General features: G+C 47.0%; 1 protein-coding gene across 2 annotated transcripts in view; it reads right to left on the bottom strand.

The window, feature by feature from the left end:
• Window positions 1-27,803, bottom strand: part of ADAMTS9 (ADAM metallopeptidase with thrombospondin type 1 motif 9) — an 80,882-nt gene that overhangs the window by 36,913 nt on the left and 16,166 nt on the right. For both annotated transcript variants that reach the window (XM_074152669.1, XM_074152670.1), the window contains 19 exons: window positions 27,617-27,738; window positions 27,166-27,206; window positions 26,939-27,044; window positions 24,889-25,035; window positions 23,892-24,033; window positions 23,568-23,672; window positions 18,762-18,907; window positions 12,198-12,379; window positions 11,951-12,087; window positions 11,216-11,333; window positions 10,856-10,951; window positions 8,442-8,608; window positions 8,204-8,333; window positions 7,173-7,299; window positions 4,897-5,107; window positions 3,969-4,133; window positions 2,671-2,835; window positions 1,665-1,784; window positions 52-156 (listed from right to left, as the gene is read on the bottom strand). In XM_074152669.1, coding sequence (XP_074008770.1) covers window positions 52-156; window positions 1,665-1,784; window positions 2,671-2,835; window positions 3,969-4,133; window positions 4,897-5,107; window positions 7,173-7,299; window positions 8,204-8,333; window positions 8,442-8,608; window positions 10,856-10,951; window positions 11,216-11,333; window positions 11,951-12,087; window positions 12,198-12,379; window positions 18,762-18,907; window positions 23,568-23,672; window positions 23,892-24,033; window positions 24,889-25,035; window positions 26,939-27,044; window positions 27,166-27,206; window positions 27,617-27,738 — 2,532 coding nt within the window. The remainder of the gene's footprint in view (window positions 1-51; window positions 157-1,664; window positions 1,785-2,670; window positions 2,836-3,968; window positions 4,134-4,896; window positions 5,108-7,172; window positions 7,300-8,203; window positions 8,334-8,441; window positions 8,609-10,855; window positions 10,952-11,215; window positions 11,334-11,950; window positions 12,088-12,197; window positions 12,380-18,761; window positions 18,908-23,567; window positions 23,673-23,891; window positions 24,034-24,888; window positions 25,036-26,938; window positions 27,045-27,165; window positions 27,207-27,616; window positions 27,739-27,803) is intronic.

The following is a 27,803-nucleotide window of genomic DNA, read 5'->3' as shown; positions in this document are numbered from 1 at the left end:
GCACATTGTCTACTGTAAAATAATCCTGAAAGTATGATGACAGGCACTTACCGGTGTCCAGGATCCAAATCTCCACTGTGTCCTGTGAATGCCTGATATGGATCTCTTGGCTTCGGGACTATTTGGATGGGGAGGACATGCTGCTATTTCACAGTCCTGCACATGAAATACATGAGGGAAAAGAGGGAATTAAAGAATTTGTAGATGTTTCAGAGTTAAACCACCTCATCTTCAACATAATTATCAACCACACACAACATCTTGAAAATCTGTGACCTGCAATGCTTGTGTACTGGCAGGCTTTCTTCCTTGCGTCCTCTTGGTGAATCAGCAAAATTTGGTATCAATACCCCTGAGGGCTTCATATGCAGAACCTTGGTGGCTTTTTGACTTCGTTGGAACTCTACAGTAGGGATCCCCATAACCATGTGCCATCTCCATGCATTAAAACCAGATGTTTTTGCGGCAAAAGATGAAAGTTCATTAAGAGAGTTCTGGTGTGAACACACACATCTGCAAAGCAGCAACTTTATCTCCCTTCAAAGCTCCCTTCCTTCAGCATGAGACCTGCAGCCCACTTTGTAAAGGTTACGCTGCTGAGCTGATTGCAGCCCTTTGATTCCCTGCAGCCCACCAGACCACCTATATCCACATGCTGAGCTCCAGCACATGCTAAGCATGCAAGGTTTTGGGGACAGGCATGTCATTCTGCTCAGTCTTGGTACGGTGCCTAACAAGAGGGCTCTGGTCCTGTCTGGACCTCCTGGGAGGTCTGGCAACAGAAATGATGAATAGCTGTGACTTTACTCCATGAACCTATGAGTAGTCATTGCCAAAAAGGAAATTAATACTGACGGTCACTGCGAGGGAGAGAGCGGCTCTTGACAAATGGCATAAATGATTTCCACATTGCTGGGACTGTACTTATACTGGAGACGTGCAGGACAAGCGATGGCTGATGACAAGTGGGTTTGTTACCCCTCGACTATAGCGTGCAATTGGTCTCCATACATGGGAAAAACAGCCCCTTTCCTACATGTTGTGCCCTTAGTTAAACTCTGTGAAGTCATGCAGGACTGAAGCTGGGCAGGGCATCAGCACCACAGCTCTCCTAGATGACAGATGGATGGTCACGTACTGTTTTATTCAACTCCTTCAGGCACCCTGGACACATCCTCTGTTTGAAATGGGAACTTACACGTTTGCTTCCAAGTATCACCAAACACAGCAGGGAAAGCCTCTTCAGCAAATTTGCAAAGGGTGTGCAACATTTCTCAATTTATCCAGCCAGGAGGGATGCATCTGGAATTGTAGCTGGCACACAGGCTATATTGTCACGTGCAGCAGACAAGAAGTGATGGCCCTTAGTTGTCACTTGTAGCACACAGCAACGGTTCTGCAGCCAAGCGAGCCCAGCTGGCAGCCAGGCATCCCAGACACCACGCAGGCCAAAGGAAGTGTACCCTTCTACTCTCTGGTTCTCTTCCCGTATTCATCTACTGCTGCTTCTTCAGCTCATGAGCTCTGAGAGGACCAAGAAACTGCTCTGCATGGGCTGGTGTTCAGGACAAGCATTTACTGCAGCAAGACATCCCCTGAAGCTGCAGCCTGACTGCTTCTCTACACATGGTGGCAAAAGACGGAGATAGGACAGCAGGATTTACCTGGGTATCCGTTGGCCTGGTTGCAGCATTACACTCGTTATCATCCACCACTGACAGGTAGGTGCCCACGACACACTTCACCGCTCTCATCTGGTAGCCTTGGCCACAGGTCATCGTGCACTGGGAGAGGATAGACAGGAGAAAGAAGTGCTGGGTCTGAGTAGCTGCTTCCGTTAGGAAGGATTAATCAGCCCAGCCTGTGTTTAGGCATTCAGCATGAGCAGCAAAAATAAAACCCAGCTTCCCTTCTGGTTTCTCTCCAATTCATGCATTTCAGCTTTAAATTAAGTCAAAGTTTTAATTCACTGCATCCACCAGAGCCTCACACGCTTCACTTGCTTCCCCAGGAATGAAGGTGCAAGGATTTAAATGATTTACTTTGCTGCACACAGTAAATCATAGTCTGGTAGAACCTGCATCATATCCTCCCTTAAAACTGGTTGTTCAGCTCCACAGTAGCACAAGCGGCTAATTAATAATTTTGCTGATGGGAAATAAGTCTGACTGGGACAACTGGTCTGGGTTTGTTGCAGTTTTTTTTTTTAAGTCAAGAGCTAACAGCTTTGTGGGAAAGGAGATGCTAGAACACTCTGGGAGAAACGAGCAACTTGTATTTTAACAGGAAAAAAAACCCTCACCAACCCAGAAACTGGAAAACATTAAAAGCAAAAACAGCTATTCCATAGGAGCAGCTTTTCTGTGAAAATTAGGCCGTGTATTTACGTGCCTAAATATGGATTTAGGAGCGTAACCTTGGAAACCCCTTTTTTGAAAATCACAACCAATTTAGCATGACACAGATTAAATTTAGCACAAAGGGCAGGTACTGTTATTGCTGCCCATCCGCTGAACCCAAGCGAACAGAGGGCTGCTTTGGTGTGCAAATCAATTAACACAGTTATCCCGCTGAATTTGGATGAAAGGGTAGCAACCCAGCCTTGGCCACCAGTACCAGGGTCCCACCAGCTGGGAGCCCCACGGTAGCTCTGTTGTCCCAAAGTGGTACCTGGCCCCACGGCCCCACTTGCCACGAAGCACACTCCTGCTGCTGGCACGTCTGCACCGACTCCGGCTTCATTTCGGGATCGCAAAACCTGTCGTTTAATCGATCTTCTCCAAACTGGCACCAGGTCTGGCGGTGTTTGTGCCCTTTCCCACAGGTGACCAGGCACTGCCAGGAGCAAAGCACAAGCTCAGGAGATGCTGGGGATGCGCTGCCAGCTCAGCGCCTGCCCGGCGCTGAAAAATAAACCTGGAGACCCGCTGCAACCACTGCTTAAAAACTGCTGCTGAGTTTAATGACCACGTGTGCTGGAAAAAACACGAGCTTCTTGCAAGGAGACAGAATTGCTCTCGGGAGCTGGTCCAGAGTAGAGCATGGAGAACACAGCTGGGCTGGGACCCTTCAGCACGGGCAAAGTGAGACCACAAAGGCTCTTTACTTCCAGCAGCTGTGAGACGTAGGGCAAAGACATATCGCTGCCTGACGGGGCTTTAGCTGTGCACAATGGGGTGCCAGAGGCTTGCAAAATAACTTGCTGGGCTCTGAGTGTGTACGTTAAGGGTCTTGGCTCCCGCAGGCTGCGAGTGCCTCTTCCACCACCCCAGCGTGGACTGGGCTGCCAGCAGCTTGACCCACAAAACAAATATTTAGCAGAGAACAATCCCCGTTCCCACTTAATTGCCTTCATTATTTCCTAAAAGAACATGATTTGCAAGAAACAAGATCTATCTGGCCACAGAGGTGATGAGCAGCCTTTGAAGACTGTTCTCCAGCATCCCCAGTCCTGATGTAGGAAAAAGCTTATCAAGATACGGTTTTGTTGCTTTGTGAAGGACACCAGCAGCAGTGGAAGAGGTAACAGTAATAAACAGCAGGGAGAGGGTTGAGCAAGACCTTAGTAGGGTGAAATCCTGCCCTCCAGCGACAGCCAGAGCTGCCAGGGCTCGTAAGGACAACCTCAAGGGAAAACGAGGGCAGAACTATTTTTCTCTCTACAACTGCAGAGGAACAGTGGAAAAACTGGGGAGAAATTACTGCAGGACTGGAGAGGAATTAACCCCTTGCGGCTTTGCAAGGAGGGAAACGGCCACTTGACCAGCGGTGACAAGGCCAGTGACTTTGCTGCCTGACAGGCAGCACAGGGTCGGGGAGACCTTCTGCAGGAGGCAAGGTGCCACCATGCCCCAGGGCACAAACAGAACAGGAGGGATGAGCAGGGACACGAGCTATCTCTTTGCAGGTACCAGCTCCTCAGGGCGAAGGACCAGCAGGGTGAGCCCACCCTGGTGACCAGCTCCTACCTCAGACCAGTCGCCAGTTTTCCACTGGGGGCACGAGAAGTCGCTGCATCGCTGCACCGTCAGCTTCTCCTGCTGACTGCACTTGCTGTCGTCCAGGACGTCGTTGTAGGTGTTGATGCACATGGCTCGCCGCCGCCGCGTGCCCCCACCACAGCTCTTGGAGCACTGGGAAGGGGAGACACTGGGTTAATACTTTCTGCCACTCTGTTAAGAGCCGAGGGCCCATTTATTGCCCTTCTCCTTCTTTGCAGTCAGGACTGTGAAGAGACTGCAGAAAACCTCCGGAAGAACAATTTGCACTTTAAGTAACAGGCTGTTACTTTATATATTCCTTTAAAAAGCCAATCTTGCTAAGCTTAATAAAATCTCATGGCAATGACTTTCACAAATTCATTTCAGGTTATAACCCCATTATTGCTTTTACAACTGTTGCCTTTCAGTTCTCCCGAATGGCTGTTGCTTGTTCTCATTTAGGAGAGATTAATTCTAACCAGCCAGCTCGCCTTCACTGTGCCCTCCCTGGAACGTCCCAGGCTAGTCATTCTCTCGGTGCCAGTCTTGCATTAAGGAATTTTCTTGTTCATGGAAAAGCCAAAATGTGTAAAGGAAACAAATTTCAGAAGTCCTCTGCCGATGGTAACATGTCCTCCCCAACTCCTGGCAGCGGTGCTGGCTTTGACAGTAGAAGACAGCCAGCATGGCTTAGCGTGATGAAGACAGACACTGGGATGCTTAAAAGTATAAATAAATTGCAGTGGAAAGTAAGGAGTACCAGGCTGATTTGGACTACAGTGTCCTTCAAAAAAAGCAATGGAAGCAGAACCACCATGGCCAACTTTTATATATAGACTGTTTGCAAACTAAACAGCCTGACACAACCCTGAGCAAGGAGGAGACAGCGTTTGCTGTACCATCGAGCATCCCTTACCTCAGTCCAGGCCGAGTACCGCCACCCTCCCACGTTACAGTCTCCAGTGCATTTCTCCCTGGTGCTCGGCTTGGGCTGGCTGCTGCAGAAGCGGTCGTCCACCTTCTCTATCTTCCCCTCCAACCTGCTGTACTTGGAGCAGTAGATCTCCAGGGTGCGGTACCCCAGCCCACACTGGGCTGTGCACTCACTCTTCCTCGCGATGTGCCACCTGAGGAAAGCAAATGTCAGCCCTGGTGGGGCAAAAATCCATGGCCCCACACGAAGGCGCCTGCCTTGGAGAGGATCAGAAGAGGCAGAAGGAGCTGTGGGGCTCTGGGAATCTGCAGGTAACGTGCTCAGGGGTGTCTGACATTAATAAGGAATATACACTCTTGAACTGGAAGTTTTGGCTCTTTACAATACTTCCCAATGCTTTGTGGCTTCCAAAAACCTGAGGCAATTAACCCTGGCATTGCTCCTTGCGGGGAAGGAACTATCACCAAATTTCTCTTATGAGCAGCAAAGCCATGCTGCAACTCTGCAGGACCACACAAGGTGGTGGGGAGAGTCCATGACCAAGCAAGGAGCAGTGCTTTGGAGGCTTTCTACCCCACCTTCCCCTACAGGAGTGCCACCTTGGCCTCTGAAAACAAAAAGCTGACAAATAAAGCAACAGAACATGATCCACACAGGCTTGAAATGTGCAACAAGGCATTCCACGAGGCACGATGCCTGCAAAACACTTTCAGCTCTCCAAAGTGTGAGCGAACTACTTTCTTCAAAGCACACGAGCCCCAGAGGTGTCAGCAGGGATTAGGGCTGTTCCCTCTGGATGGATAGGAGAGATGGGGAGGGACTCTTTATCAGGCATTGGAGTGATAGGATGAGGGGGAACAGTTTTAACCTGAAAGAGGAGAGATTTAGATATTAGGAAGAAATTCTTCACTGTGAGGGTGGTGAGACACTGGAACAGGCTGTCCAGAGAAGTTGTGGATGCCCCATCTCTGGAGGTGTTCAAGGCCAGGCTGGGCTTTGAGCAATCTGGTCTAGTGGGAGGTGTCCCTGCCCATGGCAGGGGAACTATAACTCAATGATCTTTAAGGTCCCTTCCAACCTGAACCATTCTATGATTCTATGATAGACTTCCACCCTGGTGCCTCCTTCTTGAGATGGGCAGCAAGGGCTGGTGCTGGTGGCCCTCAAGGACCCACCTGGAGATACACCCCCGCTTTCCATCAGCCTCAGCCCCAGCTCTGGTAAGAGATGTTGGACACGAGGGCTGATCCAAGGAGATTTTGGAGACCCTGAGTCAACAGGAGCTGATTGTTCCCCGCACCTCGCAGGGGTGGCTCCTGGGGAAGGAGTCAGTGATGTCCTCTGAGGGTCCTGGAGACCCCTGGGCTGCTCAAGCTCCTGTGCAGGGAGTGGGGAGCCCCGCTCCTAAGCTGAGAGAGCAAACTTCAGCACAGCCAGGAGAAGAATAAGATCAAGGGGATTTGGAGTCAATAGCTCCTGAATGGCAGAGCACTCACATCCCTGCCTGCTTTTCAAACTCCTGCATTTCCCCTTCTCAAGTTTCCAACCTGTTGCAATGGCAACAGCTGTTACCGCGACAACCCGACCCACAGCCCCCATACAGCCCCGGGTTTAAACACCGCCAGAGAAACCCCTCGGGAAAGGCGGCCATCTGAATTGCTTCACCAGCAGCCGCTTAATGCCACCATATTTAAGCTCCAGAAAGGAAAACAGATTGCTTTCTAAAGGAAAAATGGGTTGTAATGATTTAGGCCGTGCTCCATCAATTCCAGCTTGCCAGGAGTTCTCTGGGGACAGCCCCAAACCCACTCTACACTTAAGCCTATTCTTCGCTTTAAGCAAATGATGATAAATCCAAGTCTTAGTTAGTTACTCTTTTGCTTGGAGCATATGTTTTTCCCCTCTTTACAGGCTGGTTGTAGGATGGTGCTGAGCATTTCTGATCCAGGCAGATGCGAATTTCAGGCACTGTATTGCACAGGGAGATTTTTTCAACATCAGGTTAATTATTCTTTTTAAAGTTAGCACTGATTTAATCCAACAAGAGACATGTGAAAATGTAGAAAAGTGCCTCTCAAAACACAGCTGGTGGATGTCAATCCCTCTTGGTTGACAAAGAGGCAACTGCTAATCCTTTTATTTTTTTAAAAATCTAATACAGGCTGCTGAGAAAAGGACTTATGGTGAGAGGTGAAAAGAAAGAGGAGTAAACAATAAATATACGATGTAATGTATACACTTGGCTGAGTAGAATGCACCTTAATTCACATTCTGTGCTACAAGGCTCAGTGATGGGCTCAGGCTGGGGAATTCGATCACATCGCTGGTCCGACACCGTGAGCTGATCCGACTCTCTGGTACACACGGGCTTCCTCTTTCGTTCTCCTACGCAGTTAAAAAAAACACACATTAAGTCATAGAATCATAGAATTGTCTAGGTTGGAAGGGACCTTTAAGATCATCTAGTCCAACCATCAACCTAACTCTGACAAAAACAAAAAACCACATCTCTAAACCATGTCACTAAGCACTACGTCAACCCGTCTTTTGAACACCTCCAGGGACGGTGCCTCAACCACTTCCCTGGGCAGCCCGTTCCAATGCTTAATAACCCTTTCAGTGTAAAAATTTTTCCTAATATCCAGTCTGAACCTCCCCTGGCACAATTTGAGGCCATTTCCTCTTGTCCTATTGCCTGTGTCTCGGAAGAGGAGACCGACCCCTGCCTCTCTACAACCTCCTTTCAGTCATACAGGAAAGCAATCAAATCAGGTATTTCTCTTACTCTTTTTAAAGTAGCAATTAAGAGACATTTAATTATGCTTTTAAATCTCTTTCAGAAACAGGGAGGGGGTTAAGACTCTCTAAGTAGAGCAGAAGGGGTTTAGCACGGGGAGGATGGACACGGGCAGAGCTGCAGCACGTCTGCAAGGATGGCCAGGTGGGAACGGCTGGGCCTCAGACCCAAACCAGACACTGATGCCTCCTGCAGCCTTTGGCAATGCCACTTCACCTTCTCTGTGCTTGACTTCCTCACCTGCAAAGTGGGTTGCAAGGCTGAGCTGGCTCAGAGGCGCCGTAAAGGTGCCCTGCTCTGAAACCCAGAGGCAGCAGAGCAGCGCTACATCTCCTGCAACACCATCTACCACCACAGCCCAGGGAAACAATCCCCCCCATAATATGAGAATCCCAAAGGAAGCACATGGAGAGGGTTTTAACAGCACTGCCCAGATCCCAGATGAATCCAGGGCAAAACCATGTCTACTTTCAAGCCTTCCCAAGCACCCACCTTGGCAGAGCTTACTGCAGGGCTGCCACGGGCCATACGCGTTCCAGTAAAACTGCTGAGGTTTGTCCTCAATGGGGATATTAAATGTGTAACGAACGTCGGGATTGTACAAATTGCCCACTGATAAAACCTGAAGGGAAAACAGATGAAGCAGAGTAAACCAACAGACTTCGCTGCCCACCGTTTTCAGTCCAATAATGCTGGGCAGACTTTTCCACACGCACAACATATACTTCACCTGAAGTGTTATTTCTTGCTCAATCCGATCTGTAGAATTAATCCTTTCAATAGTATTATCCGATCCGCTGTATTCGATCACAGCATTCCCAACTTTGATTTCCCTTTTAAACATACTGACGACAAAGTCTCCATTTAATATAAAGTCTCCTTGACTGTTAGATAAGGCTGCATAGGTGCAAAAAACAAGAACTAAAGACGCAGAATTAACTCATACGTACACAATAACGTGGGTCATGTGCTCCCAGGGCTCCCTTTCATTGGGGTGGGAGGAAAAGCCCACTGGCACTCTCAAGCAGAAAGGATGCAAAGAGAGCAGCAGAGCTCTTGCAGACGTTGTGCCTTCTCCGTTTTCCACTGGAGAGCCTCATTAAAATGAAGGCTGAATGCCTGAAGTCGTTGCTAAATGGTTCACGCATAACCCAGGGCAGAGAGATACCCAAAAGACACGCCGGGCGGCTGCTGGACGCAGGGCACGCAGCCTGTATCCCCTCCTTTATTACAGAAATAACCCTGCCCAAACCTTTTTGTTAGCCGTGTGGATAGGGTGGCTTCCCTGTTGTTTCCAGGTGTGTTCTTAGGGTAAATGCGAGTACCCTAATTGCCCAAATGTCATTTTCCAGTAGATAATTACAGGGAGTGTGGTCAGTATCTCCCCCTCTCTCTCCCTCCCCGCCCCCATACTTTTTATTATTCCAAATCTTAAGGTATGTGAAAGCACTGGAGGCTTAAAGCCTAAATGCTTTATAAAAGGAACAGTTTCCTGAAAACAGCAGTCTGCTGCACAACTTCACACTAATGCGATTATGTAGCTAATTTCCTAAGTTAGTTTCCCCACCATTTCACCCATCACAGCTACATTACTACAAAGCCTCTGTACTGAAAAACCTAAACTTAACACCAAAACACTAAAGGGAAGGTTTTTACACTGAATGAGGAGAGATAATGAAGCAAAACACTGCTCGGTAGCAAACAGACATAGATGGAGAAAAACTCAAGCAGATGCTATACTCAACCAAATTCCACACTTTGGAGGCTTTAATGTCATTAGGCAGTAGTAAAACCCATTAAAGGATTCCTTCCCGTTTACCGTATCTCCTACAACAGTAGGTACACGTCTTGGACTTGATGACAACACCAAATTCCTCCTAAATTGTTAAGCAACTACAAGGTTCACAGTTCTGAGGGCCCAAGATTTCACACTCAGTGAGCTGCAACAGAAGTGGACACATGCACACTTCTCATTTGCTTCTAGTCAGGCCTAATGTGAAGAGATGCTTTCCCAGCAATATTAAAGCAACATTAAAGAAGATTTGACTGCATTGCTTCCCAAGAAGATTAAAGGCTCTCCAAGAAGAGCTGAGAAGTTCTTTGGGGCTCCTTCTGGGGTGACCCAGTTTGAATAAGCGCAACACAGGGCCGATTGTATTTCTAGAAAAGATAAATAATGAAACGTATCTCCCTCCCCCAGGATGGAAAACTATCACTCTTCAGTAAGGTTTTCTCGGTACTGATGTGCATTCGTGCTGCACCGTCTCATTTCATTGATGTGAACGTGCAGAAATGATGCAAAGCAGCTGTGAGGGACAGAGAGCCTTCAATGACTCCAGTCTGGGAATGAGGACAGGGAGGACCCGCTCAGATTTTTGCCCAAATGAAGGGTCCAGCCACATGGGCGGCATTTCGGAGCGACAGCCAAAGCTGTCAGCACCATTTTCCTTTGGTGCACGATAGTCTCCCCTACTTGTTTCTCAAGTGACATAAAGAAATGAGGTTCTTTACCTCCAATGGGCTAGGAACCACCAGCCGTCCAATGTCCAACAGCCAAAGGCCAAGTTATTGTTAGGTTTAAATCAAACCAACACCTTTGGCGCACGGTATTTCATTACAGTTACACCTCATTGTTGGGCAGGGACAAGAGGGGCTGAGTATAAGTGAAATCAGAATTATTATTCTGAGGGGAATAGAAAATAACTTCTCTTTGGATTTGTTTGTACACGTCATTCAGGATATGACATATTTACTCTCCAACTAAGGCACGGTGGCAGCAGAGATGTGCTAAATTGCGATGAGGAGACTCCAGCAGAACTCAGAAGCCTGTTTGGTTCCCAGCTTAGTGCCTCAGCTCCCACCCCCAGCCCGGGCTTGAAACTCCTTCCCAGCCCCAGAGGAACTCTGAGGGGATATTTCTTATGATTTAAGGGCCTCCCAAACATTGCATCAAGGATTTCATCAACAAAAAGAAGGAGTAAGATAAAACTGAATGTTTGGTAGACTTATGAGAAAGATTCTCGATAAGAAAACATCTCCCTTAAATGAATTCTTCATCCTCCCTAGCAGAGAACAGCCAGTAGATATATCACCACACCAAAAAATAAAGCAGAGTTCTGGACCGAAACGAGGACTGCAACTCACCCAGGTAGTTGTCATCCTCCGGTTTCCCTGAGTAACTGTGCTGACGCACATCAATATTAGTTGCACCAGCTGGGATGCGGACCACAACGTTATAGCCTAGAAAAGATTTAACAGAAAGTCAAGGCTATTACACAGACATTTCATTTGCTTTCTATGGGGGGAAGGGAAATGAGCAAAATTACCTCACATTACACAAGCCGATACTTTTCATTTAGGGATAGCATAAATAGTTATAAAATGCGATATGCTATAGCTAGAAGGATTTTGCATTTTACATCAGTGTTTTTGTAGATTAAGTGTGGTAATAGCTTTTATAGACCCGCATTTTTCACTATAAAGTTTTTAGCAACAGATTCTTACCATAATGCACCGTGTTAAATGTGCCTGCAATAGTTTTGCATGAAGAATTATCCCCACCACAAACACCACATTTGTCTCTTCTTGCTTTTGAATTCAGCACATGATCGCATCCAGCTTGCTTTAAGAGAAAAATTGAAAAAACTAGATTGAGCAAATACAGACTAGAACAGCATTTACAAACCTCCTAATTAAGGCACACAAAAGCTTTGTATGCAAAAGGCTGCCGTGAGACAAATTGTTTTGCTTCCCCACATTTTTCTGCTGAAAATCTGTGCGGCCATCCCACACCATTTTCAAACAAACAGCTTTTTTTGCAAAGCGAGAATCGGAACTGCCATTTGCACCGGGCGATGCCTTTGCTAGAGAAAATTCTTGCATCAATTGTTCCCATAGAGAAAAACGTGAAATATAACTGTAAATGGAAATGTAAAGTGCTCCGGGAAGACCGGGAAGAACCGGGGCAGACACAGAAGGAAGCATCATTGGGATTGAGGCTCAGCCTTCCTCAGCCCTCCGTAATTTAGGACAGATATATGAACATCCTCCACGCGTGGATCTTCTGCAAACCTGGAGGTTGCCCCAGGCTCCAGCCTGGGCTTGTGGAGCCTGCGGATGCTGCCGGCATCCCCCGAGTCAAGAGGGCACACCAACAACTGGGTGGAACAAGGTGCTGAAGCGCCACCCTGCCATGCAAAACTGCAGTCACCCTCGCTAAAAAGAAGGGAAAACACTTACCCGGCAAAGGCCCTGCACGCAGATGTCATTCGTGTCGGGACCGCAGGGCGTCCCGTCGATGACACGGTCCCGCAGCTGGTAATACGCCGTGTTTCCCGCCACCCGGCAGAACAACTTGCACCGATCCTTCATCAGGACTGGGGATGGGAGGGAGGAAAAACCAGAAGCGCGTTATCCCGACGCCCTCACCCCGAGGCGGCGATGCGGAAGGCAGGATCTGCATCTCCTTCCCCTCCCCGCCACTTACTGCCGCTGTACTTGGGAACCCAGCGCACGTTCGTGGGCAGCCCGTTGATGTTGAAGTGCTTCCCGTCGAAGTCGGCACACTGCTCGTCACGGAAATCCTTCTTCAGCTTCGAGCACGGTTCGGTGTTGCAGGATTTAAACTTCATGCGACGACCCACGCAGTATTTCCCACCGTTTTTAGGCCTGCAGAAACAAGAAAGAGAAGCTGGCTGGGATCGGGCTGGAAATGAGATGCAGTTGCAGTTCTGTGACCTGTTCAACACCACTTTGACGGCTCTGTCTACATCTATGCCTGTCTTTAATTAACATCCCAGGCTGACAAGTAGGAAAGATTACGTAGGTGTCTAATAAAAAAAAAAAGACTGTATATGCGATGCTAAAAAGGGATGAAAAAGGGAATATTTGCTCTCTAATGAGTGCAGCGGTAGTGAGAGAAACCAGAGAGGGAGAGCAACATCTTCCTCCCCATCTGAGGATTTAGTTTCACACTGAGGAATCCCATACAGGAGAACCATCCCTCCACAAACCCATCGGTCCTATGGATTTGTGGCTGAAAGTTTTGCACGTGACCTAGTGGGTTGCAAATAACCAAACATCACAGCAGAAAAGAGAAAGGGCTTCCCTGTAGAGGCTGAAAGGCCAGGAAGCACTTAGTCCTTCAGGATTTCTAGCCCAAAATGGTAGAAATGGTAATGCTAGACACTTTTAAACAACTTGATCTCCGTGTATTCCAGAAAGCACTGAAGACAGCCGGTAAATACTTAACCCCAATTTTATAGTAGGATGACTCTCGTATAAACTGGAGAGAGTGATACCATCCAAGCCACATAAAAGCCAGCAGATAAGCCTAGGAGAAATTGTCATTTTGAATTTCCCGACTCCCAGATTCAGGGCTGTAGTCATAAAACTATTTTTGTCCTCATGTGTAGACGGAGCCTTTGCCAGATAACAGCTCACTTTGGGGACCAAACAAGCCTCTCCCCCTCCAGCTGCTGTCAGCAGCCATCCGGGAGCGAGCTGCATGCGGACGGCGTCAGAGGAGCCCAGAAGAAGGCACTTTTCTGGTGACGGCTCATTTTCAGCTACGGTAATGCTGCAAGGAAAGTACCTCTGGGATCCAAGCTATCCTATTTACTGCCTGTTCAATGGACATTTCTTCTAGGAACTTGAGTAAGATTTCATATGCCTGCTTACGGGCAGCCTTCTATGTATATAATGAATTGCCATAATAAAATAAAAGAAGGATGCACCATGTTCCAAATGTTCCAAAAAAAAAAAAACCAACAAACCAAACCCCACCATCTCTGCTGCTCTCTCCTGAAACTTCAAATGAAATTGGGAGGGCATGGTGGAGGCTTCTACAAGCTACCACCATTAATATGCATAATAAAAACTGCAGCTTTGCTTTTCCCTGATGTTACAGAAGAAAAAATATTGCAATCTGGATGAAATGTCGGCAAGGTCAACTTGGGCAAAGCTGTAATTATCCAAAAGGGAAGAATTATACCAACTAGGACCTGCACTGAGGAGAGATGAAGTTAACAACAATCTCAGCCACCAGCATGGGAAACCCTCCACCAGCTGAGGTCAGCCCCAGCCTCTCCCTTTCACAGACCATTTCAGAGGAGTCAGAGGAGGGCAAGAGCATCCTGAGTGGCCAGAACCACCGTGTCCTGACCACGTTGAGCCGGGACATGTGTAAAGAGGCAGAGAGTGGCCCTCGAAGCTCAAGATGACGTCTGTGCTCAGCTCTAGCCTCTGCTGAAAATAACCACTAAACCTACATCTTCTACCCAACCCTTGAACAAAACAAGTGCTTGCTGTAGCAAGAAGTGCAGATCAGAAAAGCGACATGCTGGGGGCTGAAGCCCTGGCACCCACGTCTCCTGCATTTCAGCGCTTTCCTTCAGGATCAGCTCTGTCTTGTCATGGGACCAGATGCCCATCAGTTCCCCACGGATGCTGGCAGAACGCATCTTCCCATTGAGCCTCCATGGGAAGGAGGCCGGTTTGCCCACTTAGAGACCCTTCGAAACATGAACTAATGAGTGATAAACGGGAACCACCCCTGCCCTTAGCACAGAGATGCCCACTGCGAGCTCTGCACATTGCATGACACAACAGACACAGAAACACCCTGCACATGTATGAGGGTCTCTACACACAGGGAGTCAACGAGTTCCTACAGCTGAGCAGTTTTTTTAGCGTCTCTGCACATCAACCACCTAGGAAGCCCAGCAGCGCCTTTTCTCCCACAAATAACAATTCTTCACTCTTATTTGTGACTCAAGTAGCAGAGTTCCTGTGATATAAGTGGGGAGACAGAGGCACAGAGCAACTTGCACTTGCCCAAAGGCTACCTGCAAAGCAGGGAAGGGCAGGCAGACTTCCCACCACCCCACCAGCAACACACTAGGGATGCTCACAGGTCTGACAGAAGGATTTATCTCCTCCAGCAGCTGAGAGCAAGATGCAGAGCACCACCAGCAGCTACACACAAGGGATTTTTCCTGCCAGCATCCTCTCCTCGCCGAGACACCCACTGCCATGGCGCAGACCTCTCGAGTCCTGCCCTGAATGCTGAGGGGTATGATTTGTCTTCAGGCACAGAGCGGAGCAGTAGCTGGTAACAGCAGCTCCACCTGCTCTGAGGCAGCTCTCACATGCCATCTGGAAACTAAACGTGTGTCACTTGCAAAGGTTTCTGGTGTTTGCAGTTGAGCAATCAAACTTCATAGCTACGGCAGCAGCACACTCCAGGTCTCAGTGAACCCGAATAATTCACAGGGGAGTTAACAGGATTCAGCATTTTCACTTCGAAAGCATTTATACCCCAGCAGGACTGTTGCAGTTTGACAAATGCTCTAAATTACACAAATCTCTAACACAGCATTTCTTTTTTTTAAAAAAAGGCAATTACAATATAAATCCAATATAAATAATATATAAATCAGTTTAATTAAAATGAGACTTTAAAATATTAAGTTAGTTAAGAAGAACATGCAGAAACCTTTTTTTCTTAGGGGTATATCTAACAAAAGCCAAAGATCCCAAGCTACTGTATAGTTTCCTTGTCTCTAGACGTGACCCATGAGATTGAGATGACATTGAGCACATGGACACACAGCAAACTGAAGATGCTAAAACTTGCCATCGTGTTGCAAACTGTCAGCTTTGTAACCGTGGCAGTAAATCTCCCTGCAGCCAGTGTTTGGGGCTGAAGCACACTCACACTTCTGACATTTCAAAACAGTCCCAAACCACCCTGACAGTTTTAGGGTGTTTTTAAACCAGCATTGCTTTTCACAGAGTCTGAGTAAACAGAAAGAGCTGACCCTGAAAAATAAGTCAGCCTCGTACAACATCGATTTTCAGTGTCACAAAGAAATACGGGATACTTCACACTACGTAATATTTCTATGGATAATCATCAATGATGTACTGCAGAGGCAGAAGGGAATGCAGTGCATGCATAGAAACCTCCTTGTTCTCTCTCGACTTCCCTTCTCTCTGAACCATCTATTTGATCAACTAATGGCTGGCGTGGACCCACTTTCAATCGAGCATAATTCCCCTTACAAGCTCCTGCGCACATCCCGGCTTCGCTGCGTTCCTCCCAGCACGTCAGGAACGTTCAGGACACAGCAGACAAGCCTGGGGGACCACGGGATCTCATCCCCACTCCCACCCCAACAGGTCTTAAATATACACTGCTTAATGCATCATCCGCAATTACTAACCTTGAACATTCTCGCTTGCAGACCTTAAGGCAGCGCCCAACTCCCAGAGGTCCAGGAGCACCAGACACGGGCAACTTGCTGAGAATTGCTGATTTTGGGGGTGCTTTGCATGTGCTCAGCCCCATGCTGCTGCGCCCGGGGGCACTCGGGCTGCCACAACGAAAGGACCCTGGAGACCACCTGCGGGGCACATGTGTTCATCTGCACGTCTGCCCATGTGTCTGTGCTCACTCAGCGACTGCAGAAAAACATCTGTGAAGCTCCAGTCTGCACAGAGCAGTGTGAGATCTCTTGCAGCATCCCGGGAAGCCCTGAGACCAGGAATCAGTATGTGTGCTGCCAGTGGCCAGCACAGTTATCTATAGATGTGTTTACATGTCAAACTCAGGCAGCTTTCAGCACAGGTGGATACTTCTGTGATGGTCTAAAATGTAGACGTGATCTGACTCGCATTCAGAGATAACACTGCCCCATCCAGAAAGCCATTCCTGAAAACAGGGCTCCTGGTATCGACATCTTATGAAATATGCCTTTTCCCCATAATTCTGCAGCTACGCCTTGCTTTGAAAACCAGAGCTTGCACCACAGACCCTCTGCGTGATGCACCGCAGCCGCAGGCTTTGTCTGTACCAGCCAGCCCTGGATTCCCGAGTGGGCAATCTTGGTGGGAAGGGTCTGGTCTGATTAGCTAATACATTCCTTCAGCTTACATCAAAACACAGTCTGCTGACATTTTCAGAGGCTTACATCTTCCTACAGCCCTGCAAGATACTTGTCCACGTAGCTGTCACAGCCCATTACAAACAGAGGCAGGAGCTGCAGCCTTATTTTCTATACCGTGGTGGAGGGGGTTCATCGTCAATGCCAGATTTAACACAATATTTTACTGGTGTGCAAGATACCACCTCAGATCTTCATGCACGAAAAAGAAATCTTAAATAAGCTAAGCCGTCTTTGAAAATAAAAGACTTAATGAAAACTATTTCAGATGTTACTCAAGGTATCTGGGTTGGTTTTGCTGCCTTCTACAATAGAGGAGAAAGGCAGACTACACCCAGTGGTGTCTCATCCACTCGCGTGGTCCCAGCAGCCCCACAGGAACAGGAACACAGACAGTGGGAGCCCACACTGCGATGTCAAATTATGGGGACAAAACAACAGAATCGGTGTAAAGCTCTATGGACGGTGCTAGGACAGACGACTCCCTGCGGAGACTTCATGAGGGGTTGGAGAAGAGGTCAGTGCCAGTTACACAGCTCTCAAAAGGGGGCCTGGAAAATAACCACTATTAATGATAAACGCAGGGTATCTCACAGGCAGCTTGGTGCCTGGCGTATTTAGGTGCTTTTGCAAATCCCAGCCGAAGCAACATGCCTCAAAAAACACCAAGATACAGAACACAAGCTATAAGAGAAGATGGAATTTAAAATCCCTTGACTAGCCTTTAGGATAAAGGAGATTTTCTATCACAAAAAGCTATCAGTCCAAACAGGTGTCCCTCCAGAAGACGGGAATATTTCTCTCTGACAGCATCGCAAGGTTCAGCAGCATAGCTATTTTTGCGTGTGGAAAGATGTTTTATTTTTGCGTCTCCATGGCTACTGGACAACCATATGGCGTGTGCTGACTCAGCACAGTGAGACGAGAACTCCTTTCGGCTTGTGTGTTTCTCAGCATCATTTTAATTAACGTGCTGGTGTCTGACTCCTTTAGCCTCAACCCCTCTCTTCTCTTTCAACACTTGCCCAGCCATGCTGAGCCAGCCTCTTCTGTCACTTCACCACCGATGCCACACGTACAAGCTCTCCCTTCTCCCATTAGCAGTGATGAAACTGTCACTGGTGCATCACTAACGGCAATTTCCTTGGCAATGTGCCGTCCAACACCAATGACGAGAAAATGGAACGAGCCTGCTTGATGTTTTTAAGACCCCTTGGTCCAAGGGCCTCCGCAGACCCCTCTCCTCTCCATATCACAGTCCCAAATGAGAGCCTGGGGAGCATCCTGCTCACCCCTTCTTGCTCTCGTGGGCTGAAAGGACGCAGTTAAACAGAAACCAGCACAGCTCACAATTTATGTAAACAGGCTGTTTTCATACCAGTTGCTCAACCTATTACTAATATTTTGCCAGCCACGCATTCATCTCTTTAAAGCCCACGGCAAAATTCCCTGCTATTTCAAAGGGTGCAGGAATTTTGCATTCCAGGCTGACGGCAAACATTTTCGAGTGCCACTTTTTAATGGGGCACAGATTTCTGCTGAGGTTTGGCTAGTCTGCACCAGCTGACATGTAACTGTATAAAGGATCAGCTGCAAAACCAGCCAAAAGCTGTAAAACCAGCCAAAGCAGGAGTAAAGTGGTAGAACTCTGTAAAGAGGATCTGGCCTGTAGGAACTGCTGCAAATGTAGCCAAAGCAGGGGTAAAATGGTGAAAAATTGAGAAAAAACATGGCTCCTTCCCTTCTTCCTCCTTTCCGATCCACAGATTTGGAGAAAGAAAAACACCTTTGGAAGTGGGACCCCAACTGTGCCTCCCCAGGAAAGGAGCAGGCAATACCCCCACACAGAAATAGCTGCTTTCTTCTCTGTTGAAGGGATCCCTTTTTAGTGCACTTTACCCACAAACCAAACCTGTGACGGGCTCCTCCTGGGTTCCTGTGCTGCCTCATCCATGCCAGGTAAAGCCACTGGTCCCTGGGACAAAGCCACCAGTCCCTGGGGTGGACATGGGCTGGGGACAGCCGAAGGGGATTTCAGCCCATTTGGGCAACCCAGCCCGCTTTTCCCCATTTCACCCACCGGCGCTTCCCCTCCGGGCACTTACTCGGGCCTGTTGCACTCTCGTATCGCCGTCTTTATGCCGCCGCCGCAGGTTCTCGAGCAGGTCCCGAAAGGGCTCCACGTCCCCCACGCTCCGTCTATCACCGGCGCCTCTCGCTCTTTGGGCACGCACATCCCAAACCGGCAGTGCTGGGCGCGAAGGAGAGAGAGGGGAGAGGTGGGTTTTGCGTTGCTTTTGCATTACGAGCCGACCGCCAGCCACCAGCCTGGGCGCCCAGACTCACGCTTACTTATTTCTCAACCACTCCCAACACGCAGCAAGGATTTTGCAATCAAATAAAATTCAACTTCTTTACTTTTTGTCTGTCGCCCCCATTATTTTTTTTTTTATTTTTTATTCTCTGCACCCTTAAATGAAGAAGCCAAGGCAAACTGCAGAGTCCACGGGAGCGACTTATGAGAAGTAGACTGAGGACCACAGCAACCACCGAATATCCCCTGGTTACTGGTGCCGAACAACACGGCGACGCTCGCAGCGCTGGCTTTTCAAAAAGCCGCTTATCTGATTTCCTGGAGAGCAGCAGGAACCGCGCTGTGCCAGAGACAGACAGCAGGGAAAAACACCAGGGAAAACTCAAACCTCACCACAGCTGTACAAAGCCTCAGAACAGAAGAGGGAAAGGAAACTTCCAAAACCAAAGGGCAAATAAAATAGACAAATGAATTCCTCAATCCAAAGTAATTTTTTTTTTTTCACTCAGCCATAACATGGGACTTGCCAAGGCCTGGCCTACACTTTTGTTTTCCAGCTATAACTCTTGTTTTCTTTTGTTTGGAAAACTGGTTTAAATTATCTTGGCAAGCCCCCGTCCCTCATTTTTATGGTATAAATAATGTGCTTTTGGGTTATGTTTGCTAGTTTGACTACACAGACTTCTGGAGAGGTGAGATCTAGGAGACAGTCACCTTCTGGCCTCACCAAATGGAAAAGTGTCCCTCAGACCCATGAGGGGCTTCCCTCCCACTGAACAGCGCTTGTTAAAGCAGGTTTAAACCCAGATATGGGCTAATCTGCTGGCAGATGCCTAAATCTTGGCAATTATAGGAAGCCCAAACATTGCTGATTGCTCACAGATTAGAAAAGGTTACAGACGTAAAGAAGAAAACGCGTAGTGCATCATGAAAATATTCCCTTGCAATATTTCTCTGCATCAGATGCTGTTCAGGCAGGGAAACACCTGACAATATTTATGGGAATGGAGTCAAATTTACTGACGTACCGTGTTTTTCCAGCCCGTTCACTAAGGTTGTATCAAGACACACCCACCATAAGCTCACCCCCCTTTTTAGACATCCTGATGAACCACCTTGGAGAAAGCTGTCTGGGAAAACAGACCAAAATCAAGCTGTCATGGCAGTTGTGCATCCAGCCCATAGGACACTGGCTCTGCAGCATGGTTCACACCTTTTTCGCACGATGGCCAGCTTGTCACATCGCTTTCCTGATGAATAAAGCTGATCTCAGGTGCATTTGCCTATGGGCATGGTTTGCAGGGCAGCTGAACAACTCGTAGCTTGGGCCCTAAATGTGGTGGTTGCTCAGAGATGGGCATGGTCTCCAGGCTGCGATGTGCCCTGTATTTGCTTTCATCTGAAGATTTGATTGCCCAGCTAGAAACTGGCTGGAAAATATCTGCTACAGTAAAGGACGAGAACTGAATATGCTGAAATGCCTGTTCCTTTGCTTCAGGACAAACCCTTATGACGCACAACTCCTCCTGGCATTTAGAGGGTCGAAAAACTGCAGGACGGGGTCCCCTATGCCAATCCTGCACAGGGACAAAGAGGTCCGACAGCTATCATCACCGTACAAAAATATATAACATCAATCCAACAGCGCTGTCCCAGCGGAGAATTCACAGCAATGTTGATGCTCACAGCTAAATATATAACCACAGTCATGCTTGGCCCCACTGACCCTTTGAAGATGACTGAATAGCTAACCAGTGAATGAACATAGCTAACAGACCATGACATGACCTATACATCTCCCATCCCATGGTTGAGAATTAACCAGGAAATCACCTACGTCCCTTGATTTTATTAAAAACTGGGGGTTTGGAGTTGATGGTAAATCAAAGGGGGGAAAAAAGAGCAGCTGTTTTAAATAAACAGCAAGATAATCTTATGGAAACGCAATGGTGTTTCTTGGAACCACACTGTGAATAGTCTGGCTGTGCAACCTTCGTGCCTTTTGTATTTTAAAAATAATTTCTATCTTGAGTTACAACAGGAAAAACTAAAAAGCCTGCCAGCGTTCTCTTTCCTATGAGCTTACAGATCAGAGAATGAAGAGAATAAAAGAGTTTTTGTCTGGAGCAAGTTCAAAATAGCTCAGACACACAGTTGAGCAGGAGAGCAATGGCAGGGACGGGAGACACGACGACAGGCTTTCCTTTCCTTTGTCTTGCCACCGGAGTCCCAGATAATTCACCAAATCCAGCTCCCATCCTTGGGCTGACTTTGGCTGAATAGATTAGCAGGGGGCAGACAAGTGCTGTGAAGCCTCATGCATGCATAACATATACGCTACCTGCTGCCATAAGGCAGGAGACAGAAATGATTACTATTTGTCTACTCTTCTTTTACCATTCTCTAAACAACCCTGAAAACCGCAAGAGATGGAGGCCCAAGTTTACGACTCTCTTTATTTTCTTTCAGTGATTTATTTCCCCCCGACAATGCACTGGTGCTGTCAGACACTGTAAACCATCACAACTGGTGCTCACCCAGCAAAGGCCAAACTCTGGGCTGGGCTTACTACTCGATTTAGCGATATCAAACTCGGTGTCCTCACATGCAAAATATGCATAAGCTAATACTCTCATGTTGTTTTAGTGTCCTTGATTTAAGAATAAATATAGAGCCCGGTTAAATCTACATGCCAGTAATTTTAGCTAGCTGATTTTTCTTAGCTATTCAGGCTCCCTCATTTCCAAAGATATCTCCGTAAAAAATGGCACGGTATTTTCTCCATCTGCCAACCCGTATATCACAGACTTTAAGCACGCAGACTTGAGGCAAGGCATTAGTCAGCAAGCAGCAGTTTGATGGGGCCCTTGGCCACAGCAGAGTACCAAAATAGTGATTTATTCCAATGAAAAGCACTCCAGACTCGCACCTCAGCACTTCACAAGCCCAAGTAAACTCTGAGGAGAAGAGATTTTATGATGATCCAAACCTTAAGCTTGAATTAGACTGACACAGAGATACAAGAATTACTCTGTAAAGCCTTTTTGTGAGAATACATTCAAATGCCTGAACATGAGTGGACCGAATTAGCTTTTCTTAAGAGCCCATCTGCTCTCAGCTGAGAAGTTCAGGTCACAGTTGTCCAACTTGTCTAAACTTGTCAAATTGGCTAAATTTGTGGACTGAAATGTTTTTGCTTACACGGTCTTTATTAAGAGCCATGCAGCTGGACACTGCCTTTTGGATAACACAGTAACTCTGAGGAGGTGTTAATCTGCTCAATTGCAGTTGTTTGCACATCACTCTGGCCATATCCAAGGGTAACAGCAGGTTTGTCGGAACAAAATTGCAGCCCAGATTATTTGGATTTTGAGAAAAAAAAACTCAGTTACTTCTGAGTTTCCAGCAGTGAGCAGACCCCAAGCTCACAAATGGAGAAGTTGAAAGCACAAGGTCTCAAGCCAAGGGGACTCCACAGATACCTAAACTTTATCCTGAGTCTCAAAAAAGGGAGGATTTTACATAAAAACTTTAAAAATCAGTGTACTAGTGGCTCCAAAGGGTAGCACAGGAATAGGATTTCCAACCACAACTCTAAACATCTCAACAATAAAAACAAACGTGTTGACTGTGCTTTTCCCTAAGAAAGGAAGGTAAATTGATACATTTTGCCCATTGTCTTGAAGGAAATCAGTCAAGCATCGCTGAACAATTGACTTTGCAGACACATGCAACAAAAAATTAATTACCAAGCCTTTATGGAAAGCTATATCTAAAATAGCATCCAGATATTTGTATTAAAATACATTTGAAAGACTATGAATTAAAATGTTGACTCTTTCTAAAGAAAACTTTAACTGTTGATCATTAATAGCCAGAAAAGAAAATTTTTAAGTTATACCTTATAGAATAACATCACACTTATTTTACTAGACCTAGATGGAGAATACTTTCATTCAGACAAAAATTAGGAAAACTAGCTATTATTTTTCTTCAAAGGCTTCAGTATCTCAATACAATAAAAATCCTCAACTCTTTTTCTCCAGATCTGGACAACTAAAACCTAAATACTTATTCTATAAAACAAAATGTTAGCTGGAAACTAATACTGCACATGGAAATTGAAAGTTTCTATGAATTACTGCCAAAACTGTTCCATACAGAAAACGTCAACCAGTTCTATATTTTACTCTGAAGTTGTCAAGATGAGAAGCCAGTTGGCAAATTTCTGTTACACAAAATTACTAATTGGTCACATCACATAGGAAATTTCTAATAAAAGCCTAGGGAAGCTTTGCGAAAGTTTTGCTCGAGAGTTCACTCAAGGGCATTAATCTAAAAAGATAAGCACTCCAGAAGGAATACCCACTTTAAAACAATGTTATGCCACGCAGTTGATTTTAATCACATTATCTGGCATAGAGCTGACCCACGTATACCAATTTTAAAACACACAGAGCTGCTTTGGGCTTCCACCCTTGCAGATAGAAGCTTTGCCCCATAAAAATGCTCTTTGAGATAGGATGATTTTGACTGAGAGGCTTAGCCCGAGCCCTGGGAAACAGCTACAAGGCACGGACCACCAGGTATTACAGACCTTTCCAGGCTCACACTCTGTCCCATCAGCCCAAGGTGTGTGCTGGGTACGACATCCCTTGTGCGCGCCATCAATGTTAATACACCAAAGTCGTCGACACTGCATCTGCTTAAGTTATGGAAAAGATCAAAATATGAAATAAATATATGCCACCTGCCTCACCAGTGAGATGACCCTTTATGAAATTATCCCCTTAGGCTTTATCGTTAGCTGACAAACTTGACAATAATTTGATGGCTCTTGAGCCTCCCATTCTTCCAACCCCAGGGGACCTCATTTTGCCTTGGCAACACCAGGAAAACCAAGGTGTGGAATTTCACTTACCATATATGGGCACACTTGAGATCCAGGTCCAAAAATTAACTCACATTGTTTGTTGACGTCATAAATCAGCCCTGGGAGCTGCTGAGGCAATGTATATGTTCTTGATGAAGGTTCATCAAGCAAACACTCCCCATAACCAGTGCTACAACGCAAAGCAGAGAAATGGTGTTAAACAGGAGGTGATGGGACTAGAACTCATTGGCGTTAACCTGAGCCAGTCTCAGGGCAGATGTGCACCACATCTGCCATATTTAACAAGCACTACAGCACCTACTGCAGACTCAAGCACAGGAGGGTGCATTACCCGTTCATCACCCGCCCATGCTGTGCTAGCGACCATCCACCACCATGCAGCCAGCTACCCTGGCAAAAGCACTTCTGAGCATGCACAACCTGCGGTTAGTTGCTAAATAAGTGCCAGTATATATTTAGAAAGAAAATTATTGATCAGCAGAAGAAGCGGGGGACTGAGCTACTGGATTTGCCAGGACAGCATCGTGGCTTTCGTTCTGCTCCCCATCACAACACATGGGAAGGCATCACAGCAAAATGAGTGATCACTGTGCATCAAACTGACCCCCGGGCTGCTGGAAGAGTGTTCCCACCATGGACTAGTGCCAAGGCACTTGACCTGCAGAGCAGAAAGGCAGATTCAATCTGCCTCCTAAAACACGGCTCCGTATCTGGGCCACAGGGCTTGGAAAACTCACTCTTCAGGTTCAGAGAAGAACACACATTCCTTAAAAGCAATATCCATGGGGGAAGACTTATTCTTCCCCATAGAGAGGCCGGTCCTTGCCAGCTTATCACGAGGCTGAACTGGCAGGGACTGGATGCCAGGGGTGCATTCCTGCTCCACGTAAAGGATGCGTGCACACACGAATCCCTCGGATTTCCCCCAAACGCTGCACACTGGGATTTCAGATTAACCGAGGAGCCCCATGGGATGGCATGCACATGTGAAAACAGCCTAACACATGCATATGCAAGGCCTTACTCCAGAAATTCAGTGATGTATTTCCTACTGCATTTTGACCACATCCAGGGATTGGTGTAGAAGTTCAGTGTCGGTGCCATGACATGCTGTTGATTTTTACCTCCATCTTCTTTGCACTTATGATTGTCATCATGCGGCATGTTAAATCTAAGAGAAACAAAACAGAAAAAAGTACAGTCAGTTAAATGGCAAATGTCAAGCGTTTAGCACAGCAAGAGCAACAGCGTGAATTAAATGTAAGCAAACCCAAGATTTTTTCCGAGATGTGCTACTGACAGATATTACAGAAGAAAAGTATTAATATGCACATATTCATAAGTGTCAACAAGCATTGCTCAAACTGGGTTCCCAGCACTTGTCTGCAAACAGCTACGCAGCACCCTGCTAAGCTGTCCACACCACCACTGCATATATTTATCCAGACGAGTCCTTGAGGGAGCCTGGAGTGAGATGCAATTTCAGCTGCAGTTTCCTTTTCAGCTGAAGGTCGCCATCCCTCAGGCAGGCTGGAGTCTGGCCCCACCTTCATGAAAATGGCAAGTTCTCTGGAATTGATCCAAAGAGCCAAGTTTCTGAAGGAGATAAATTACTTGATCCCACCAACGACCGGTGGTCCAAGTCCGTCATGTATGTTGGCAGCACCCTACGCTGGCTGCAAAATGTCTTCTCATGCAGTTGAATGACTGCATGCTGATCCTTCGTGCTGATGCCTAAACAGGACTGCACCGGGGATAGATTTGGCTTCTACATGTTATGTGGTAGGTTTACAAAATGCTATCAAGCATCAGTATCAGCAGAAACCCACGCGAAGTTTGCAGCACGTGACATATTGAAGAACGCGGCAAATACGCTAACGGAGACAGAATGGCTTAAAGCGCTTTGCCGTTTGAAGTGGAGAAAGGGAAATGACCCGGTGTGATCCTCCCTTCGAAGGGTGGGGAGTTTGTATCCCATTAAGATTACCTCCAAGGAACCACCTTTTCACTTGGCTCCCTGCTCGGGAGCTCCTCTAACCCCTCCACAGCTCTGGGGCAGCATTAGCCAAGGAATTAGCCACAGGCTAGGTGTGGGGAACACCAAACCTTCAGGGACTTTCCCTCAGGAAATCTTATTTAAACAAATGCTACTGTGGTTTAAAATAGACCCTCTCAGCCAGCTCTCTGTGCAGAAAAAGGGAGTTTTTGAGAGATCTGTTCCCATGTACTCATCCATCCCACACCTACAGGCCTCCACCACAAACCAGGTGTGAGATGGTTTGGGACTGAGTTGTAGCTGGTGAGTAAAGAACTGTGTGATCTAAGATGATTTTTCTCACTATGAAAAAAAGACAAAATCAGTTAAAAAGAATTTCCATGGGAGGAGGTGAATCTTAAATGACAGCATCTCTTCTGAAGATGTCCAGCTGCATGAGATTTTCCTTTGTGAAATGGTCCAGGAGGTGGGTCAGGCTCACTTACACGTCCTGATCGCCTGCCAGACACCCTGGGTAAATTCTTTTCTTCAGTAGCATCACGCATGGCACCGGGACAAGCTGTGGCAGGCTGAGTACCTGCTCTTGGAGGAGACTTCAGCCCTGAAGGCCAGGTGAGATGCATCCCTGCCTCTTGCCCTGGTCCTCCCTGAGGCACCCAGCACCTCCTGGCCCTGGCCAAAATCCTGGCTAGTTCCAGTGGCTCGGCCAAGATGTCACAGCTGCTGGTGCAGATCTTACTGACACCCACATGTAGATGTGGGAAGACGCAGTAATAAGGGACATTTTGTTAGCTCTCCTCCCTTGGTTAGGTGCTGCTTGGGGTATTCTGTCGTTCATCCTCCCCAAAACGTGGGTCTGCTGTTTTTACTGCTCTCAGATGGGCTCCGGAGCCCCACCACTGCCTCCCGGCGTCACACCACTGCCTAATCTTCCTCGGTGGCACACCTTCTACACAAGTATATTTATCTCTTCTCAAATAATTAGGCTCAGCAGGTCCCAAGCCTAGCCTGGCTGGCAAGCCCTAGCTAGCATAAATCTTGGGCTATTTAAATGTAAATGTATTTACATAAAACATACACATGGCCAAGTTCATGTGCTATTGTGAAAGCAGTGCTCAGTCCGTTATCTTCACTAATTGAACAGCTCCTGTATGGGTCACAGACTGTGCCCAGCTCTGCCAGACCTAGGAGAGAACAAAGAGGTTTATGATAGAAAAAGAAACATTGTCCACGGTTCAGCACAGGCAACTAAGATTGTCACTACAAAAAAAAGTTATTAAAAGACAAAGAAAAGGTTTTCCTTACCCAGAGTATCACATTTGTCGTGCGCTCTACAAATATCCTGTCTGAAAGCAGAACAGACCTGACACATTAATTTTCAATGCAGCAGTGAGTTAAGGTACAAGCACAATAACAACAACATCCAAAAGCAATTTTTGGCTCTCCACCAGATGTTCTCATGCTGGCTGACCACACTGTCCAGTCAGGGTCTGAACCAACTCCCTACCATAGTCAGAGTTTTTCATCTTATGTTGAACCCACGGGCAGACCTTGGACAGTCCTGAACCGCTCGAAGTCATCTACCGGTGTGGTGGAAACATTATCCCAGTTCTGCTCAAAGTTACACCGCTCCCATGATTGCAAACATCATTACACCCACATCAAAAGCCGAACATTTCCCATAGCTGCATACATTCCATGCTCACAGCCTCTGACACACGACTGGCTACTGTTCTCATGAGAATATTCACCATACCTGGTAACAAGCACGGCTGTATCGTGTTGAAGGTGACTTCCTTCAGGGTGGTTCTGGGATTGCTGCCACTGGCAAAAGTTTTTTAATGTTGTCTGGGCATTGTAAGATATTGCAGGACCATCCTAACAAGCGACACACAGAAAGCAGTTATTTTAATTATTCATTGTAATGCTCACTGCAAATGCCA

Source organism: Numenius arquata, chromosome 8 (genome assembly GCF_964106895.1).
Source record: "Numenius arquata chromosome 8, bNumArq3.hap1.1, whole genome shotgun sequence".
NCBI classification, from domain to species: Eukaryota; Metazoa; Chordata; class Aves; order Charadriiformes; family Scolopacidae; genus Numenius; species Numenius arquata.
The sequence above is the reverse complement of the archived record's forward strand: the minus strand, read 5'-3'. Positions and strand labels throughout refer to the sequence as shown.